At 47.7% G+C, this 22480-nt stretch overlaps 1 protein-coding gene across 1 annotated transcript in view; it reads right to left on the minus strand.

Moving 5' to 3' along the window:
- Positions 1-3724: 3724 nt before the first annotated feature.
- The window catches only part of LOC311129195 (ephrin type-A receptor 3-like), a 77754-nt gene continuing 58998 nt past the window's right edge, over positions 3725-22480 (minus strand). The window contains exons 7-10 of the mRNA XM_084161506.1: positions 19749-19898; positions 19096-19289; positions 9995-10153; positions 3725-6558 (exon numbers count right to left, since the gene is read on the minus strand). Coding sequence (XP_084017632.1) covers positions 6453-6558; positions 9995-10153; positions 19096-19289; positions 19749-19898 — 609 coding nt within the window. The 3' untranslated portion in view covers positions 3725-6452. The remainder of the gene's footprint in view (positions 6559-9994; positions 10154-19095; positions 19290-19748; positions 19899-22480) is intronic.

The following is a 22480-nucleotide window of genomic DNA, read 5'->3' on the forward strand; positions in this document are numbered from 1 at the left end:
AATGTCAGTACAATGTGTCCATGCTATGTGCAGTCATGTGCAGATGAGACACTTCTAAAGTATACATTGATCATTTGTCCTGGCCAGCGTGATAGGCCCACCTCTTGTTTTTTGTGTGTTGTTTTTTGCCAAAGGAAAGGAATTGGCATTCTCAATGTATTGTTTGCTTTCATTATCTGTCTGCTTGTAAAACAGAAAATTCATAAATAAAATATATATAAAAATATATATATAGCAATTTCTTCGTTATCATGCCTTAATCAGGTGAAAGTAAATACAGTAAGAAAAAAGAAGAGAGCGAGAGAGAGAGAGAGCAACGGAAATAAAAGTACTGTGTGCTTACAATTTCAGCGTCTTAGGCTGTATAACATTTAATCTCTTCTGCAACTACTTGTGATACATTTAAAATGGCATCCCTCATGATGCCAGATGGGCTGGTCCATTCTTTGCCTATTGGGCCTGTCTTTTTTAGCAAAGTGATCATTATCTGGCTAATAATGGGGGCCTCAAAGAATAAAAAGGCCCGGTGTGGGGACTCGAGGAAAAAAATGGGCCGTTGTGGGGGCCTCAAGGAAAAAAATTGTCCAGTGTGTTAGAAATGCCAGAGCCGATTTCTGGTCCCAGTCTGCCCCTGCTTGAGTCCAATGGGGAGCATTCTTGTGTAGTTACAGTGGTATTACAGTGTGGCTAGCTGTGGTATTGGTGTGGTGGAGGTTGGAACAGGTTCCACTGGGGAGACACGGAAATGACTGGTCATGTCTGGACAACATGGAAGCATTCTGTAACGAAAGAAGAGGGAGAGGGAGAGAGACAGGTGGAGAGAGAGTATGAGAGAGAGAGGTGGGAGGAGGAGGGATTAAAGGCAACAACCACCAACACATTACAGAAACGTGTTGGTGTTTTCGTACAACATGACAACTGGACACTTCTTGTAGATCTGAATGGAATTGGATTTGGATTTGAAATCTAGAATTAGAACTGGAATGTATTTGGATAAGTCAGTCAGCTCTACCGGTAAACCAACCCCACAGAGAGAGAAGAGAGGATGGTGACATCACTCCACCAGCAGACCCTCCACATCACTCATCCTTTATCTAAAATCAATTATCATGGTGAACGAGGGAGTGTGAAAGAAGGAACGAGAGAGAGAGAGCAGTGTTAGCGATAGACATCAGAGCGACAGCTGTGTGTATGTATGTGTTGATGTGTGTGTGTGTGTGTGTGTGTGTGTGTTCATTAGCAATCAGACATCAGTGTAACAGTTACAGTCAGCACTCTCCAGTCCAGACAAACACCATTTCATGTCCACTCAGTCCTGGCCAGATTACAACAGCCTGTTGGTGATCTATTGTTGTGATTTAGCGTAAGGTTACACTGTAATGACTGGATGGGTTACACTATCATGATGTTGGGGAGCCCAACACAGCTCAACACCATGCAGTCCTGCGGTAATGGACCTAGGCAGGCAGAGAGAGACAGACTCAGGGCAGAAGAATACTGCCTGTAAAACTATGCTAAGAAAGTGAGAACACAGCAGTATTGATGCGTCTCATTGTTACCACCAGTGGAGAAGAGGTATAATGGTGGCGCATTTGTAATGATAATTTCACTCTGTGGCACATCGTTTGTTACGGAGACAGCTAAGGAGAGCAGGCACTGGAGTACTGTGACCTGGTGACACACACACACACAAACACACACAGTTGTCCCTGTTGCCAGGAGATTGACGAGTCAGTCAGGGAAGAGGCTCTTTGGAGACCAGAGCCAGCGTGTAGGCTACAGGCTACAGGCTACAGGCTACAGGCATCATCCATCCTGCAACATCGTCTCTGTGTGTGTGTGTCAGCTCTCTGTTTGCCGTTTGGCCTCATCTGTCAGTCCACAGCCAGTCTGTCCCTGTGGTTTGTCTGTCCTGCTCTCATTAACAGTCAATTGAGTGAAGGGTGTGAATACATTCAATATTTCTCAGCATATTCTTTTGAAAATGAAGTTATTATCATTCCCCATAAGCAGAGGAACGAACCGAGCAATTCATAACTAACACTGGTGAGATGATTCATACCTGACATTCTGGTCTTCATCACTGACCTCTGACCTACAGGATATTACCATGTGGATGACATCTTCCCAGCGGCCGTGCGTGTGTATGTATGTGTGTGTGTAGAAATGCACCTTTGCGAACGTGTGTGCCATGTGTGTATGGATGACATCCTCCCAGCATGCAGCAGCAGTAGAAGGCAGGGCCAATGTCTTTCCAACATGGCGTCACGCCATGCACTGCAGCTGCACACAGCTGGAGACTTTTTACTGTGACAGCTAGGGCCAAGGGGATGGAGGGAGGGAAGGATGGAAAGGAAGGGAGAGAAGGTTTGAGTCCTGGCATTAAGTAGGGGTCCATGGTAGAAAGGTTGGAGGGTAGGGGAAGATAGGGTGTGCTCCACAGGGTAGAGGCGATAGGGTCCAAGGTTGGGAGGAGGGGGTATGGCAGGGGTTGGGGGGAGGGGTAGGAAGAGGAAAGTATGGAAGGGTTGATAAGAGAGGGATTAAAAATATGATAGAGACATTAGAGTGTTGTAATTGGAAGAGTTATTTTACAAAGCAGAAACATGCTTTCTCCTCATCACTCTTCCCCAAGTGGAACCATGCTTTCTGGGCCGGTTGCTGCCAGGGGAACAGAGTTAGACAGCACATGGTGTGGACGGGTGATAAACGGGTCCTGTTAACCTCCCTGCCTGGCTGTGTTAGCATAACACTGTGTTCTACTGGGCTCTCACTGTTACAATGGACACAGACACCCTGCCTGCCTACCTGCCTCCCTCCCTGCCTCCCTGCCTGCCTCCCTCCCTCCCTGCCTCCCTACCTGCCTGCCTCCCTCCCTGCCTCCCTGCCTGCCTCCTCTCCTGTCCTGTCCTCCTGTCTACTGCTTAGTCTCTCTTTCTCTTCCTTCATCTATCTCCTATCTCTTTACCCCTCTCTCACCTGTCTCCTGTCCTCCTGCTGCTGGATAATCTCACTCTCTCTCTATTCTTCTCCCTCGCTCCTCTCCTCCATCTCTCCCCTGTCAGTTCTTGCTCCCAGGAGCTCAGGGGTTTTAGATCACAGTAAAGAACAAATTGGAGCAGCAATGTGTAACATACTGTGTTCATCGTTCCCTGACTGGGGGACAATATCCAGCTCACCCCCTTTCCTTTCCTTTATCCCTCTCCCTCACTCCTCTTCTCCATCTTCCCTAGGCCATCTGGAGAACGTCAGGCTTTCAGGGGAGAGCAGAGACCATCAGTCACCATCATACACACACACACACACACACACACACACACACACACACACACACACACACACACACACACACACAGTCAGCCCCTCAGACATCCCCCAAGACACTGCCCTGCTCTACAACCCTGTAAGATCAGCTGCATTAAAATCACACTATAAATCTACCTGCTAACTACGCCGGGCCTGCTCTACAGTATATGAAAGGCCTTATTGGAAGTGGCCCTGAACATGGATCCTGACTCAGAGCAGAAGAACAGGGATTGACAACAGAAGCTCTGTGGGGACTAGAGAGGAGAGCTGGAGACCAGATGTCTGGTAGAGACGGGGCAGAGAGGAAGAGGTGAGGAAGAGAAAGAGGTTTAGCTTTTTGGGGCAAAGTTGGTGCCTTGTTCCTTTGTCCCAAAGCTGTAAAACACCAGAAAGAATCATAGGGACAATTTTATCCGCATTCATTTTTTTGAAAATATTTTGATAATGTTTATTATAAAAATATAAATGTTTCCACTACAAATCATTTTACATTAGTAGACAAGGCCTTTACGCACGCAAGCGCGTCGTACGCACACACTCGCATGCCCACACACACAAGCACACACACGCACCGGCGCACACACACGTTAATCTAAAGAAAGCAAAAAGAGTAGGGATGGGGTGCATAACAGTATTGCTCTTCCAAATATTCATGTTTATAAAGTAAATAGAAAACATTGAGGACGCTGCCACAGAACCAACCATGTCATAGATTACGGTATGCTACAAAAAAAACATTACACTTTTGCACTGTATATGTTAACAAATAAATAATAGGTTATTATAATTGCTTTTTTTAACTGTAAAAAAACAAATATAATACAAAATAACATAAAATATTATACAAAGAATGTTTGTCTTTTTAAAATGTTGCACAGATATTTCTGTTCATTCTTTTATACATAGAAACATTTGTACAAAGGGATGGCCATGGAAGGGGACTGTACTGCTAGTAGATATGGTTACACAGTTGTTTTACATATGTACATGCTATACAGAACACGTAACAGCAGCTAAGGGCGGGCAGGGGATGGACGGAGGTGATATCACACACACATACACACACACACACACACACTGTTCATATCAGAGAGAATCCTTATCTGCTGTAGCGATGTAATACACTCCTTTTATCCAGAGAGTTGTGAGATCCCCACCAGCTCTGGGATGGTGTTGTTCATTTTCATCTATCTACCTTACAGAGCAGAATACGCTCTGAAGTAGTCGGCATGGTATTCTCTCTCTACCTCTCTCTCTCTTTCTCTCCATCTTTCTCATTACCTCTACAGCTCCCTCTCTTTTTCTCTCTCCCTCTACATCTCTCTCTACTTCTACCTCTCTCTCTCCCTCCCTCTCCTTTCTCTCTATCCTGCTTCAGTTTGAATGAATAATATACATCCTGAGATTTCACACTAGGGCTAGGAACTAGGAAGCTTGGAGTGATGCATCATTACCTACTGTATGATAAGCAGACAGGTGGTAGTTAGTTACGGTTCTGTATGATAAGCAGACAGGTGGTAGTTAGTTACAGTTCTGTATGATAAGCAGACAGGTGGTAGTTAGTTACAGTTCTGTATGATAAGCAGACAGGTGGTAGTTAGTTACGGTTCTGTATGATAAGCAGACAGGTGGTAGTTAGTTACAGTTCTGTATGATAAGCAGACAGGTGGTAGTTAGTTACGGTTCTGTATGATAAGCAGACAGGTGGTAGTTAGTTACGGTTCTGTATGATAAGCAGACAGGTGGTAGTTAGTTACGGTTCTGTATGATAAGCAGACAGGTGGTAGTTAGTTACGGTTCTGTATGATAAGCAGACAGGTGGTAGTTAGTTACAGTTCTGTATGATAAGCAGACAGGTGGTAGTTAGTTACAGTTCTGTATGATAAGCAGACAGGTGGTAGTTAGTTACAGTTCTGTATGATAAGCAGACAGGTGGTAGTTAGTTACAGTTCTGTATGTGGTTTGATATATCCTGTTTACCATCAGAGCAAACTGTACATGTCTGAGACTCATGGCTTCAGGTTGATCAAACTGATAAACTGATTGTTATGATTATTGCTCTGTGTTTGACATTGACTGTTTGCAGACATTAGTCTATAGGGGGTACATGGCTTATTCTAGTATGGGTGACCATCAAATGGTTTGGCTTCCTTCTCAAGCTGATTTTCTCTTGAGTATACCTTCCCACTCACATGCAGGGACATAGGTGCACACACACACACAGACACACAGAGTGGTATCAGTCCTTCTCTGTGAGAGAGTGCAGGGTCTTCAGCGGTGGGAGTCTCCAGGTCTGCTTCTGTTTGCTGCAGGTTGATGTGAGTGGGTTTCTGCTGCTGCTACTGTCTGCATTGTTCTCCTCAAGGCATTTAACGTCCCCCTCTACAGAATTTAAGATCTGTCAGTCAAATCCACAGGATCAGATCATGACTAGTTCAGTTCTCAACAAGCCCCTTTCCACTATAAGTCACACACAGGGACCTGCTATCCCAGGTTCTCCAATCCCAGCGCCGGCCCTTTATCCCCATGCCCTTAAGGTCCAAGGCCAGGTTCTCTCCCCCCCTTTCCTGTGTTCTCAGTAAGGCATCTCAGCATTGGTGCGGAGTGTCGAAGAGTTGGTCGGTCAGTCTGTCGGTCTGACTGCTTGCCCTGGGTTCAGGGTAAGGGCAAGACATCATGGTGACATCATCAAACTCCAGAGCGGTTGACCTCCTCTGCACCACTCTTCTAATGTCTACTTCCTCCTTTAGTTTGGGACTTCCTTCCTGTATGTTACAGAGATCAGAGGGCTGTTCTAATCCAAAGTACTACGAGCCCCTCCTCTCCCATCCTTCACTCCCTATCACTACCCCTCGAAATGGGAGGGCTCCCTCGTGGAATGAACATAATTGAAACGTCCACAGAGGTCTCACTGGAGTGGAGGGAGGAGCTGAAAAGGAGATGCTTTAATTCAGAATGGAACGGGGCCCAGAGGGGCTTCATTCAGAATGGAACGGGGCCCAGAGGGTCTTAATTTAGAATGGAACGGGGCCCAGAAGGGCTTCATTCAGAATGGAACGGGGCCCAGAATGGCTTCATCCAGATTGGAATGGGGGCCAGAGGGCAGCCAGTCAGCCAATCTGTGGATCTCTAGTGGCTTGGTTAGGTTAGACTGGGACAGGGCCATTCTTACTGTGGCTCTCTAGTGCTTTGATGCTGCTCACAATGTTCTTCTGGGGGCCGACGATAGTCACACCAACCTTCTTTAGGTCCCTGTAGAGAGAAAGGGGGAGGGGGAGGGGGGGGGGGAGAAGAGAGACGAGAGAAGAGAGAGAGAGATAGTTAGTGCTTCAGTATGTGACACACAGTGACATTAATGACATGCCGTCAGTGCCTCCCCTCCCCCTCCCCCTTCCGCTGGCCTGTCAATCACAAGGTCGATGGGCTGCCAGAGCTGATGGGAGAGTGGCCTTGGGCAGTTTTTGATCATGCTTAGTCTGAAGTGGTGTGTGTGTGTAGTGCGTGTATGTGTGTGTGTCTTTGGAAGGGAGCAGCACTGGTACAAATAGGTGGATAATAAATGCATAATAAATTAAATGGTTAGAGCAAGCTTCGTCACAACATAGGCCCACAGAATGGGTTACACACAGCATTTCATAAAGACACTCAAACAAGTGTGTTATGTTTCATCTAGTGGACTGTATGTAGCAGCATGGTGATATTAGGTACAGCAGTGGGATATTATGGTACATCAGTGGACAAGACATCTTCAGCTCAGCTCCTGTAGGTGACTGTGGTTATAGACACATATTAGTAAAGCAGATCTTAGTTAGAAACAGCGCAGCTAAAACCCGCTCAGTTAACATAGCTTTAGTTTTACATTAAGCTTCAGTTCTCTGCTAGTCTGTAGGGTGCACACAACACAAAACATGAAAACTCCTTATAAAGTTATTTTGATGCAAGCAGGGGGTTATAGTTTGGAGGGCAGCCAGAGAGTGCACTGTGATCCACCCACCATCCGGTGTCTCTGGAGTAGGGGATGGAGAGGAGAGGGGGTTAGAGGGTGGTGATCCCCATAGAAGGCTCCCACTCTGGGCAGGTGGCTGCTGTGACGTGGTGCTGGACCTCCGTCAGACAGATTCTACAGTACAGACAGACAGGCAGGAGGCAGGGCCAGGGAATGTGAATAAAACGTCTCAGGCCAATGGATGTCACACAGCCATACAGGCAACAGTCTCTCAAAAAGGCTTATGGGTACACAGCGTTAACACCATGAACAGCGTGTTACAAATAAACAAATAAATAATTAAATATAGTTAATAAAGGACATAAAACATGAATACATAAAGTATGACACATAAATAGAAAACAGTCTAGACAGTGAATGACTCATGCAATAAAACTGATAAAAACAAATGACTGTGGTTGTGCTTTGTCCCTTCCATTTTGAAGTGTTTGAAGTAGAGCTCATCATCTGTCGAGTTTAAGTAGACCAGGGCCCAAACTCATATTCCTCCTCTGACACATGATCAATGAGAATGAACCATAATGGATATGGTGGTAGTGTTTACAGTGAGCAGCTAACTGCCACCCAGACAGAAAGGGCTGTCTCATCTAGAACTCTGAAGAGGCTCTTCACTGTGAGAGCATACAGAGACTTCATTCCTGCTGCTGTGTGTCACTAGAAGTGGTTAGAGTTGACTCATCAGGCTTCCATCACAGATAGTGAGACAGTGAGACAGAAAGACAGAAAGACAGAGAGACAGAGAGACAGACAAGAGAACGGCAGAGGGGAGGGAGTATGATTCCTTAGGCTGTACCACCCGTCCTCAGAACTTCCAGAACCTCCATTTGAAACCCACCTCTCTGTCTATTCATTATAAGTATATTGTGTCAGTGGATTAAGGAGTGGTATAGGGTTTGATTAGTTTAGTCTGGCAGACAAACAGAGGTCAGAGCATGTGCCAGGGGTAGTCTCCTGCTGAATATGAAGGACTGGATTAAGATACTACTAATCAATCGAGTGATATACTACGGTCCAGGACTGGATGTGTCAGAGGTATACCCTTGGAGGATTAAAACACACACACTTGATCCAATTCCTGTTTTGATCCCATTATGATCCATGAGAGGAGAATCAGAGATGCTGTAGAATGATCCTGTTAGCAGAAACCATGTGTAGGCTATACAGTTAATCTGTGATGTATTCCATCAATACTGTATGTGGTATTTCTACTGAGTCTGCAAAGGAAGCCTTTTTGTGACTCTGTAGTGATTGGTTTAAGGGAAGCTCTCATTGATGAAATTGATTAATTGTCCTGAGAAAAAACTCTTCCTGTAAGAGAATGTGCTGCTACAACAGTATCTAGAGAGAGAGAGACAGAGAGAAAGGGAAAGAGAGAGTCCTCTCTCCTTATAAGGCATTGTTCTGTTGGACAGATCAGGCATTCTCTAAGGCAATTAAACTAGGCCATGGGTGAGGAGATAATTTAATACGCTATTTGCATTTCATTATTTATATTGACATCAGAACAAAAGGCAACGTGGTAATTACTGCCTGGGCCTTTTGTTAGGCTGTTTAGTCGCTGTGTGTAGTGACTGTGTGTAGTCGCTGTGTAGTCCAGTGGGTTAGGGAGACCAGAGCATGGCACCCAGACATCTGCTTTGATCAGCCTGATTACAACTGTCAAATTATTTACACTCTCAAATACCTCATCAATTAACACAACAGCAGGTCCCCAAAGGCCACATCCTCCGCTGAGAGAGAGGGAGGGAGGGAGGGAAGGGAGGGAGGGAAGGAGAAGGGGGGAGGGAGAGGGAGAGGGAGAGAAAGAGAGCAAGAGATAGAATGTGAGAGGAAAATGAGAGATGAAAATTAGATAGAAAGAAAGGGACAGAGAGAGAAAGCCTCCAGCGGGCCAAATCACTACATTTCCCATGAAACCCACATGAGCAGCATTGTGGAGCCGAGAGCCCAAAGAGAGGTTTATTATTAGAGCGAGAGGTTGCGATGAGTTGGGGGTTGTGATCATAGATCCTGCCAGATCCACTCTACTAAAGCTGTTCACAGCCTGTAGATCCTGTCAGAACTGGAGCTTAGATTTTACAAGATGTCTCTCTCTCTCTCCGTCTCTCTCTTTCCTTCTGTCTCTTTCTTTCTCTCTCTCTCTTTCTCTCTCTCTCCGTCTCTCTCTTTCCTTCTGTCTCTTTCTTTCTCTCTCTCTCTCTCCTCTCTCTCTCTCTCTGTATGGTTGGTCTCTGTGTAGCATGGCTAAAGCTCTGTCATTACAGATTACAATCAAACGCTGCTATCCATGGTTAACAGATTAGACCCACAGCGGTGCCTCCGAGTAATGGAGGCAGATTGTAAACATGTTGGGGTCTCAGTGTGGGTGGGTGTGAGCTGTATTAAATCTGGGTTGCTGTGGCATGAGAGACTTTCTCAGGGGAAAGTCCTGTTTTAAGTGTCTTGTCTGAGCTCTTTAAATCACTTAGGGCCTCACCCCCTGTTGCACTCACAGACACAAAAATGTCAGGGTATTCCAAAATTTGGTAAAATATTATTTTAAGTTAAATTCATTTCATACAACAACTTGCAAGCCAAAAAACGTAAATTTCACTGGACCATTGGTTCCTCAGCGAGTCTTCAGTGAGTCCTGTAAGTGTGAGTCTGAGTTTTACTACAGAGCGTCATAAGAAGCATTCTTACTCTGCGGAGGTCTTGGGCAGGGTGTCACAGGAGCTGTAGCTGACCCCAGAGAAGGCCTCCTTACAGGGCAGAGTCCTCACGCTGTCCAGCCAATCCCCCATGGTGTCCAACGATGGAACCACCTCAGAACTACTCCTGTCCATGAGCAGGTTGACTGGCCTGGAACAGGGTGGAGGGGGAGAGAAAGGACATGGATGGTTAGCCGTTTGGCACACTAGCCATACTTGAACTCCTTGTGATGAGGAGGGTTACATGGGACCCAATACAGTCCCCTCAGAGAGATGCACGGTCAGCCTTGGAACGGAAATAATACTATCCCTACTTCCTCCCTCCACTCAGCTGATACACAACTCTGTCTGTCTGCCCAGAGAGATACACCACCAACCCTGCAACACACATACACATACACGCTGGAGTCTGCAAATCACATCAGGGACTGAAACTCTTATTATTGAGAAAACAAGCTCATAAAATAACATGCTGCAAAGAGAGAACACAGAAGGCTGTAAACCATATTTCCCCATGCATGCACACACACACACAGACACACACACGCCGACACACACGCACCACGGGTCTCCCCATAAGGAAATACCTGTGGAGAGAAGGGACTACCCACAAACCCGTTCTGTTGCAGTGTGTTATGGACAAGCTCTCCCCAGTGAAAGCCACACATACAATTTAATGTTTACTTTACCATACTGACAAGTCTAATGATTTCCCAATATGACTGTTTACACTGTTTCTAGGTCATGAAGTCAATGTAGCTCCAAACATGTATATGTTGGATGGGCTTTGAGACAAAGAAAAAGGAAACTGTAATGTGTAGATTCTACATTTACGTTTTAGACATCTCTGACAAAATTATTATTAACAAAACAAGCATACATTTTTGTATAATTACATTATTATTTTCTCTAATAAAATATTAGAATTTCAACAATACTGCAGCCTTTATCGGATTAGAAACTAAATCAAATCATTAAATCAAAATTCATGCTGTTCCATAAACAATAAATTATAGGTTGAAAAGCATGGCTTGAGGCACAGTTCTGAAGAGATTTGAGTGACAGGAGGGAAGTAGAAGAGGAAGGGAGAGACTGGAGAGTGAGGTAGAAACTAAGGGAGAGACTGGAGAGTGAGGTAGAAACTAAGGGCGAGACTGGAGAGTGAGGTAGAAACTAAGGGAGAGACTGGAGAGTGAGGTAGAAACTAAGGGCGAGACTGGAGAGTGAGGTAGAAACTAAGGGCGAGACTGGAGAGTGAGGTAGAAACTAAGGGAGAGACTGGAGAGTGAGGTAGAAACTAAGGGCGAGACTGGAGAGTGAGGTAGAAGAGGAAGGGAGAGACTGGAGAGTGAGGTAGAAACTAAGGGAGAGAGGAAAGAGTGAGGTAGAAGAGGAAGGGAGAGAGGAAAGAGTGAGGTAGAAGAGGAAGGGAGAGAGGGAAGAGTGAGGTAGAAGGAGAGTGAGGTAGAGAGGACTGTCTGTGAGTCTGTCCTTAACCCTGACCATGTTTACTCTGGCTGAAGCAACCAGTCAATAACTCCAGACCAGGAGACTCTCTCCACATCTTCTGAGTGTTTTGTGGACACCGGACAAAGCAGCTGTTGCTACAGTCATATCCAATTAGCATCCAAATCAAGTCCACCTCCTCCCTATGAGGCAGGGTCAGGGCAGGTCAGACCAACTTAGGTCACGTCAACAACAACCCTGACTCATACTAAACAATGATGGGTGTGTGTGTCGGAGCCATTCAGAATAATGGCATGAAAAGTATGTGTTTGTGTTTGTGTGTGTGTGTGTGTGTGTGTGTGTGTGTGTGTGTGTGTTTGTGAGTCAGAAAACAAACCATTGGACGACTGGGACCATAGCACCTGATCACACACAGCCTAGGGAATACAAGCCAACACAGGACAGGAAACCAGCTTGGTCCTGCAATAGAGACTCCCATAGAGACGTTTATTTATAGTAGTTTCAATAAACTAATCATAATAGCAGGAAGTCAAGTCCACCCTGAGGCTGAGTGTTTTGGGTGGTGGAGAGGTTTAGAGTCTTGGCTAATGACAGACTTTTATATCACAGCAGGTAACACTGTGTATTTGGGGTGGTTTGGAGGTTTGTGTGTTATCTCTATTACCCAGCGTGGGAGACTGACGTACAGTATGCTACCTCTAGGGGGATGGGACAGGTAAGAGCTACTGCTTATGGGACTACTAGACTTATGCTTCCAGAATATGTTTGTTCCACGCCAAGTTAACAAAGCAGTCAACAATATCCCGTAGACGATTTCTGACAGCTCACCACAGGGACAGCAAGACCATGTCTGAGCGAGAACAAGAACGGACGGAAGAGGATAGAGAAAGAAGTGGCAAGGAAAGGGAGAGCTAAGAGACTGGTGTGTGATTGGATGTCTTCCTGATCATCAGAGGTCTGTCTGACAGCTGAGAGCCGACTAGGAGGAGAGGAGGGAAGAGAGGAGAAAGGGATAGAGGGAGGGGAGGAGGAAAAGAAGGAGCCTCTCCTTCTCATCTCTCTCTCCCTCTCTCACTCACCCACACAGCTCCCTGATTACGCCATCCAGGCATGAATGAGGAGACTATTGATCTGTAAAGTTCTTTCCCCTGCCTCCAGAGCAGTCAACGTGTCAGTGTAGAGGTAAACTACAGATGACCTTGTCTTCCCTCTGTGGGATTCTGTTTGTTTACTTTATTATTTATTTTGAACTGTGCTTGGTGAAGTCTCACGGCGGACCAACAGGCAGAGAGAACGAGGGATGAGAGAGGATGAGAGGGAAGTAAAATAACATGCTAGCTGTCAGGGAGAGGAGTTGGTATCTTAAACCCCTGTGTGCGCATCATCACATCTTACAGAGACAGGATTCAGAAACAGGAGAATTCTCCACATGATGGAAAAAGATTCAGGAGGTGAGAAAGAAAAGTACAATACCACCGTCCCTGTCTTTGTCCCTGTCTTTGTCCCTGTCTTTGTCCCTGTCTTTATCTCTGTCTGTTTCTTTTCATTTTCTCTTTTCCACTGCTGTGTAGTATCATGTTTTTAGGGCTCTCAGGGGAGCAGAGGGAGAGATGGAGAGGGGGGGAGAAGGATAAAAAGAGGAGGAGAGGGCGATGAGGAGGAGGCGGAGAGGGGGAGAAGTTGACATCTGGGCAGCTTGGTGAAGGAGAGGAGAGGAGCAGAGAGGAATGCAGCTCTCACTGTGAGGGGAACTGAAATGGCTCTGCTGGGTCTCTCCCAGAGTCTACCCTCCACCCCTCCACCCCTCCCTCCATCCATCTGGCCATCTGCCTTTCCCACTCTTCACTCATCCCTTTTTCTCACACCACCCTTTCCCCATTTGCCCCTCTCTATAGCTACTGTACCCCCCTAAGCCCATACTCATCAACCCCAACTCCAAACCCCTCTCTATAGCTACTGTACCCCACTAAGCCCATACTCATCAACCCCAACTCCAAACCCCTCTCTATAGCTACTGTACCCCCCTAAGCCCATACTCATCAACCCCAACTCCAAACCCCTCTCTATAGCTACTGTACCCCCCTAAGCCCATACTCATCAACCCCAACTCCAAACCCCTCTCTATAGCTACTGTACCCCACTAAGCCCATACTCATCAACCCCAACTCCAAACCCCTCTCTATAGCTACTGTACCCCCCTAAGCCCATACTCATCAACCCCAACTCCAAACCCCTCTCTATAGCTACTGTACCCCACTAAGCCCATACTCATCAACCCCAACTCCAAACCCCTCTCTATAGCTACTGTACCCCACTAAGCCCATACTCATCAACCCCAACTCCAAACCCCTCTCTATAGCTACTGTACCCCACTAAGCCCATACTAATCAACCACAACTCCAAACCCCTCTCTATAGCAACTGTACCCCCCTAAGCCCATACTCATCAACCCCAACTCCAAACCCCTCTCTATAGCTACTGTACCCCACTAAGCCCATACTCATCAACCCCAACTCCAAACCTCTCTCTATAGCTACTGTACCCCACTAAGCCCATACTCATCAACCCCAACTCCAAACCCCTCTCTATAGCTACTGTACCCCCCTAAGCCCATACTCATCAACCCCAACTCCAAACCCCTCTCTATAGCTACTGTACCCCCCTAAGCCCATACTCATCAACCCCAACTCCAAACCCCTCTCTATAGCTACTGTACCCCACTAAGCCCATACTCATCAACCCCAACTCCAAACCCCTCTCTATAGCTACTGTACCCCACTAAGCCCATACTCATCAACCCCAACTCCAAACCCCTCTCTATAGCTACTGTACCCCCCTAAGCCCATACTCATCAACCCCAACTCCAAACCCCTCTCTATAGCTACTGTATCCCACTAAGCCCATACCCATCAACCCCAACTCCAAACCCCTCTCTATAGCTACTGTACCCCACTAAGCCCATACTCATCAACCCCAACTCCAAACCCCTCTCTATAGCTACTGTACCCCACTAAGCCCATACTCATCAACCCCAACTCCAAACCCCTCTCTATAGCTACTGTACCCCACTAAGCCCATACTCATCAACCCCAACTCCAAACCCCTCTCTATAGCTACTGTACCCTCCTAAGCCCATACTCATCAACCCCAACTCCAAACCCCTCTCTATAGCTACTGTACCCCACTAAGCCCATACTCATCAACCCCAACTCCAAACCCCTCTCTATAGCTACTGTACCCCCCTAAGCCCATACTCATCAACCCCAACTCCAAACCCCTCTCTATAGCTACTGTACCCCCCTAAGCCCATACTCATCAACCCCAACTCCAAACCCCTCTCTATAGCTACTGTACCCCACTAAGCCCATACTCATCAACCCCAACTCCAAACCCCTCTCTATAGCTACTGTACCCCCCTAAGCCCATACTCATCAACCCCAACTCCAAACCCCTCTCTATAGCTACTGTACCCCACTAAGCCCATACTCATCAACCCCAACTCCAAACCCCTCTCTATAGCTACTGTACCCCACTAAGCCCATACTCATCAACCCCAACTCCAAACCCCTCTCTATAGCTACTGTACCCCACTAAGCCCATACTAATCAACCACAACTCCAAACCCCTCTCTATAGCAATTGTACCCCCCTAAGCCCATACTCATCAACCCCAACTCCAAACCCCTCTCTATAGCTACTGTACCCCACTAAGCCCATACTCATCAACCCCAACTCCAAACCCCTCTCTATAGCTACTGTACCCCACTAAGCCCATACTCATCAACCCCAACTCCAAACCCCTCTCTATAGCTACTGTACCCCCCTAAGCCCATACTCATCAACCCCAACTCCAAACCCCTCTCTATAGCTACTGTACCCCCCTAAGCCCATACTCATCAACCCCAACTCCAAACCCCTCTCTATAGCTACTGTACCCCACTAAGCCCATACTCATCAACCCCAACTCCAAACCCCTCTCTATAGCTACTGTACCCCACTAAGCCCATACTCATCAACCCCAACTCCAAACCCCTCTCTATAGCTACTGTACCCCCCTAAGCCCATACTCATCAACCCCAACTCCAAACCCCTCTCTATAGCTACTGTATCCCACTAAGCCCATACCCATCAACCCCAACTCCAAACCCCTCTCTATAGCTACTGTACCCCACTAAGCCCATACTCATCAACCCCAACTCCAAACCCCTCTCTATAGCTACTGTACCCCACTAAGCCCATACTCATCAACCCCAACTCCAAACCCCTCTCTATAGCTACTGTACCCCACTAAGCCCATACTCATCAACCCCAACTCCAAACCCCTCTCTATAGCTACTGTACCCTCCTAAGCCCATACTCATCAACCCCAACTCCAAACCCCTCTCTATAGCTACTGTACCCCCCTAAGCCCATACTCATCAACCCCAACTCCAAACCCCTCTCTATAGCTACTGTACCCCCCTAAGCCCATACTCATCAACCCCAACTCCAAACCCCTCTCTATAGCTACTGTACCCCACTAAGCCCATACTCATCAACCCCAACTCCAAACCCCTCTCTATAGCTACTGTACCCCCCTAAGCCCATACTCATCAACCCCAACTCCAAACCCCTCTCTATAGCTACTGTACCCCCCTAAGCCCATACTCATCAACCCCAACTCCAAACCCCTCTCTATAGCTACTGTACCCCCCTAAGCCCATACTCATCAACCCCAACTCCAAACCCCTCTCTATAGCTACTGTACCCCCCTAAGCCCATACTCATCAACCCCAACTCCAAACCCCTCTCTATAGCTACTGTACCCCCCTAAGCCCATACTCATCAACCCCAACTCCAAACCCCTCTCTATAGCTACTGTACCCCACTAAGCCCATACTCATCAACCCCAACTCCAAACCCCTCTCTTATTTTCTCTCAACACTTATTTTCACTACTCCTTTTGAAATTCTACTTAACCTTTCTTTTACCAGGTAGGTCAATTAAAAACTAATTATTAATTATCGTCTCTCGGACACCCTGTATTCAAGCCCTCTCGACACTCGCCCTTGGCCTGCTAGGGTACACCTGCCCTAAGATTCTCTCACTTCCACCCCACAGACTCAAACTCTAACCCCAGGTCCCTCTCCCCCAGGCCCCCAGACAGTGTACTCTAACCCCAGGTCCCTCTCCCCCAGGCCCCCAGACAGTGTACTCTAACCCCAGGTCCCTCTCCCCCAGGCCCCCAGACAGTGTACTCTAACCCCACGGTCCCTCTCCCCCAGGCACCCAGACAGTGCACTCTGGCCCCAGGCTTTGATCTGGGCCTGTGGGGGATGGGATCTCCATTAGCCAGGGCAGCCCAGAGACAGATGAGGTGTGTGAGCCCGAACACAGCTGCTCCTGCGGTGCGGCACCACACACACACATGCGCACACACACGTGCACGAACACACACACACACACACGCAAACAAACACTCCCATAAATCGCCTCCCCTTCCCCCTCCCACCTCTCTCGCCCGGCGCTCAGCCCAGTGTTAAAAGCCAATCAGGAAAATTACATGCAAACTCCCAGGGACCCATTTTCACTTTCTTAACAAATCATTAGTCAACATTATGAGTTCCGACGTCTCCATAATACCAGGACCGTCTGTTCCACCAACCCAATGCCCCACCGCCTCCCCACCCTCTAACCCTCCCCTGTTCCAGCTATAGCTCCAGCTCTCCCTCCTCCCTGCTCCCTCTCTGCCTGCCCAAGGCCACTCTACACCAGCGCCTCAGTCCCCTGGACCTCCCCAGCGGTCAAAACAAAGAGATGAAAGTATTAGGTGTATTAGTATGTGCTGTATGGAGAGAATGAGTGAGAGAAAATAGAAAAAACAGGAGAGAAAGAGGGTTTAGGGAGAGAAAGAGGGAGAGAGTGGCTGTTGATGCTAGTCTGAGGCCTGACCAGTGACTACACGGGTTCAGTTGGTGTTGGAGTGAGATCCTGTGCACACATGAAGCAGGAAGTGTTTGTTTATGACAGCCTCTGTGTGGCCCATGTTACTACCAACTGGGTCCATACACAAACAGGTTCAGACCCATGCTGAGAACATTGTAAAGATAATACTACACTCCCCTATAGAGGTCTGCCCATACTAAATAAATGCTCTCCCCTGTAGACCTCTGCACATAATACAAACAGCTCTCCCTTACAGGCCTATACACCACTGTCATGACATAACACATTCACAGAAGTGGATGAACACCTTCTATGAGGCTATTTCAATATCAGGTTGATATCTTGAGAGATTCAATATGTGGTTTATATCTTTTATAGATCCAGTAACATCTTGCACCTTGGTTGGACGGCGAGGTAGAGATAGTATCAGTAATATTGTAATAGGCCAGCAGAGGGGTGAACGTGTGACAGAGGTAGAGACAGTATCAGTAATATTGTAATAGGCCAGCAGAGGGGTGAACGTGTGACAGAGGTAGAGACAGTATCAGTAATATTGTAATAGGCCAGCAGAGGGGTGAACGTGTGACAGAGGTAGAGACAGTATCAGTAATATTGTAATAGGCCAGCAGAGGGGTGAACGTGTGACAGAGGTAGAGACAGTATCAGTAATATTGTAATAGGCCAGCAGAGGGGTGAACGTGTGACAGAGGTAGAGACAGTATCAGTAATATTGTAATAGGCCAGCAGAGGGGTGAACGTGTGACAGAGGTAGAGACAGTATCAGTAATATTGTAATAGGCCAGCAGAGGGGTGAACGTGTGACAGAGGTAGAGACAGTATCAGTAATATTGTAAAGGCCAGCAGAGGGGGGAGCGTGTGACAGAGGTACATTACATTTACGTCATTTAGCAGACGCTCTTATCCAGAGCGACTTACAGTTAGTGCATACATAATTTTTTGTATTATTTTTTTTCACACTGGCCCCCCGTGGGAATCGAACCCACAACCCTGGCGTTGCAAACACCATGCTCTACCAACTGAGCTACCTCCCTGCCGGCCATTCCCTCCCCTACCCTGGACGACGCTGGGCCAATTGTGCGCCGCCCCATTGGTCTCCCGGTTGCGGCCGGCTACAGCAGAGCCTGGAGAGACAGTATCAGTAATATTGTAATAGGCCAGCAGAGCGGGGAGCGTGTGACAGAGAGCGAGAGAAAGAAAAACTAAAAGCGAGGGAGGTATAAACGAGTCCCAGGGTGGAGGACAGTGTTTCCTGTCGCTGCTGTCACTAATGAGCAGGATGTGCCGTGACCCATAATGCCTTGGGAGATGCGTGGGGAACGGATATGACTGGTGTCCATCCATATTGAGCCAGGTGCGTGGGAGAGGAGCAGAGAAGAGCAGTTGTAAGTTAGGGGGGCAGGTGCGTGGGAGAGGAGCAGAGAAGAGCAGTTGTAAGTTAGGGGGGCAGGTGCGTGGGAGAGGAGCAGAGAAGAGCAGTTGTAAGTTAGGGGGGCAGGTGCGTGGGTGTTGAATGGATGAGAAAGACGTCACCTTGTCTAACACTTTAATACAACTGAGTACAGCTAGATGTTAAATTAAGATCTGTATAGTACTAGGATGAGATGTTGGCTGCCAGGGTTGGATTCAGGGGTCAGAGGTCAGGGTTGAGAGATTGAGGGTTAAATGTAGATGTGTATAGTACCGGGATGAGGTGTTGGCTGTGATCTTCAGGCTCCCAGGGTTGCGTATGAGTTTATCCAGGATGCTGACGATCTGTTCAAACTTGGGTCTGTTGTTCCTCTCCTTCTGCCAGCAGTCCAACATCAGCTGGTACAGAGCTGCAGGACAATCCATAGGAGGAGGCAGTCTGTAGCCCTCATCCACCGCTTTGATCACCTGGAGGGAAAGAAAGAAAGAAAGAAAGAAAGAAAGAAAGAAAGAAAGAAAGAAAGAAAGAAAGAAAGAAAGAAAGAAAGAAAGAAAGAAAGAAAGAAAGAAAGAAAGAAAGAAAGAAAGAAAGAAAGAAAGAAAGAAAGAAAGAAAGAAAGACAGAGGGAGATAGGGGTGATAATTAGATGTGCAGCAGGACAGTCCATAGGAGGAGACAGTAAAGTGTGTCTGTGGGTGGTAGATATATAGAGGAGAGCTGGCAGTGCTGAATAGAAGCTCTCCCTCTCTCCCTCTCTCCCTCTCAGGTGACAATGCTGTATTTCTGTGTGTGTGTATATGTATTTCTGGTCCAGGCCATCAGACCTTCAGGCTTCAGACTCATTCTTCCACCTGACCCCTCTACGCATAATTTCCTCTCTCAGCAGGAAGTTCATTAGGTCACCCTGGCGACGGTTGCATACTCACGTCCTGATTGGACATCTCCCAGTAAGGCCGCTCCCCGTATGACATCACTTCCCAGAGCACGATACCGTAGCTCCAGGCATCGCTGGCCGAGGTGAACTTCCTGTAGGAGATGGCCTCTGGAGCTGTCCACCTGATAGGGATCTTACCTCCCTGAGAGAGAGAGAGAGACTTTTAATTTTTGTCTGTCTTTAATGATACATTCTCATTTCATTAAAACCTCACCCCCCCCCCCTTAAAAAAATCCTGTACTGCATACTCACCCTGCCCTCTACCCCACGATACAAAACAACACCACACACAAATTCCACCCTAAGGCGCGCAGAGACCATCCCATTAAATAATAGTAAAAGGTCTGTTATCCCACCACCTTTGACCCTGTTCCTCCTTGTTAGCCAAATAGCAAACTTTGCATGAGCAAACAGAAAATTTAACAACACACATTTGGCCTTCTCCTTATTTGAATACCTGTACCCCATTATAAACATCCCGACAGTAAACTCCACCCCCAATGGCATTAATGTAGCTCAGTTGGCCTCCTGTAGCTCAGTTGATAGAGCATGGCGCTTGCAACGCCAGGGTTGTGGGTTCGATTCCCACGGGGGGCCAGTATGAAAAATGTATGCACTCACTAACTGTAAGTCTGTCACGTTCGTTGAATGACGGGACAGACCAAGGCGTAGCGTAATATGCGTACATGTTTATTAAACTATTAAACACCACGACAAAACAATAACCGAAATGAAACGTGAAGTCCAAGGTAGAACACACAACATACCTTACACGGAACAAAATCCCACAACCCACTAGTGCCAATAGGCTGCCTAAGTATGGTCCCCAATCAGAGACAACGAGCGACAGCTGCCTCTGATTGGGAACCACACCGGCCAACATAGAACTAGACATACTAGATCCTAAACATAGACAAACGCACAACAAAGAATATACACACCCTGACTCAACATTTAAGCGTCCCCTGAGTCAGGGCGTGACAAAGTCGCTCTGGATAAGAGCGTCTGCTAAATGACTAAAATGTAAATGTAATTAACCTGGTGCACACAGAAAACACATGAATCACAGTTTCACTCATGACACAGAAAGGACACCCCTGTCCGACTCCCAGGTCAACCCGTGCCAACCAGCTGTTTGTGGCCAGGGCTCCATGTAGAACCCTCCACTGGAGGTCCCCTGACCTCTTTGGTACTGGGAGTTTGTAGAGACCCCTCCATGTAAAACCCACCATACTCTCCGCCCCACATACCCCCTGCCACTGATGAGCCTTCACTCCTGTTAGGCTCCTAATGTTCGTTACCTTAATGCAGAGGTTGCAGAGGGCTATACCTCCCACCCCCTCAAACTCCCCCAGGCTCGGAGTGTTAAAATCTAACAAGTCCTCCAGACCCCCTTGCCAGTCCCGTCTCTGGCGGAAACATTGGTGGCCCCTCCCCTTTGACTGCTCAAACACCCCCCTTCCCGGCTCAGACAGTGCCTCCTGGACTTCCCCCAGGAATCTCTCCAGCAGCCTAAGAGATGTTAGTCCTGTTTGCTGTGCCAGGACTTCTGGGGTTTTCTACCCCTCCTCTCCCAGCAGTCACAGGTCACCCAGCCTTAGTAAACCCGCTGCCATCAGTCGCCTCTGCAGGGTGGCCAACTGAACCGATCTCAAAAGGATGGCTGAGTTGTGGAAGATAGGCTCCTCCCACACCCACAGCCCAGGCTCCACACCCACTTCTCGTGTGGGCCTTAGCAGCTGCCAGGCCCTCAGTACCGCAGAGTCAGAGAGAACTGCTGTACTCAGCCTCTCCAGCCTCATGAGGAATAGCTGCCGGTCCAACCCTAATCCGCCAGCTCTCCTCAGCAGCGCGCATGCTGGTTCCCTCCAGCCGACATCAGTATGGTACAGCAGTCTCTGCACCGCCTCAAGGAATGCAACCACCCTGCTCTCCAGTTCCACCAGGCCTTGTCCTCCTTCATGTACGGACATATACACCTCAGCCAGTGATGGCCCGACCAGAAAAAATCTACCAGCTTGCGTTGCAGGTCTGCGAGCAGCCCTGCGGGGGGGTTGAGGACAGCCAGTTTATGCCACAGGGAAGATGCCACCAGGTTGTTGATTATCAGCACCCTCCCTCTATATGACACTTGGGACAGGAGCCACCTCCACCTGGCCAGTCTTGAGACCACTGCCTGTGACAGCCCCTTCCAGTTCTTCCTGACCCACCTCTCCGAGCACAGATACACCCCCAAAATGTTAAGCCCTTCACAACCCCACTGCAAACCCCCTGGAAGCAGAGGGGGGGCCCTATCCCTCCATGCCCCACATAACAGAGCTTTGCTCTTGCTCCAGTTCACCTTAGCTGACAAAGCTCCCTCGTACACCTTCAGACTAGTCTCTAGTGCCTGCATATCCTGCCCATCCCTGACCATCACAGAAACATCATCAGCATACGCCGACACTGCTATGCCTGTCAACACACCCATGCCTGTCCAACAGACTCCCTGCAGTCTCCTGCGTAGCAGGCCCAAAAAAGGCTCAATGGCTAGTGTATATAACTGCCCCGATAGAGGGCATCCTTGTGTCCCGGGTACACAATACAGTGGCTTGCAAAAGTATCCACCCCCCTTGGCATTTTTCCTATTTTGTTGTCATATAACCTGGAATTAAAATTGATTTTTGGGGGGTTTGTATCATTTGATTTACACAACATGCCTATGTGGGAAAAGTCCACAGAGAG

This window comes from Coregonus lavaretus (genome assembly GCF_964263955.1).
Source record: "Coregonus lavaretus genome assembly, chromosome: 5".
Taxonomy (NCBI): domain Eukaryota; kingdom Metazoa; phylum Chordata; class Actinopteri; order Salmoniformes; family Salmonidae; genus Coregonus; species Coregonus lavaretus.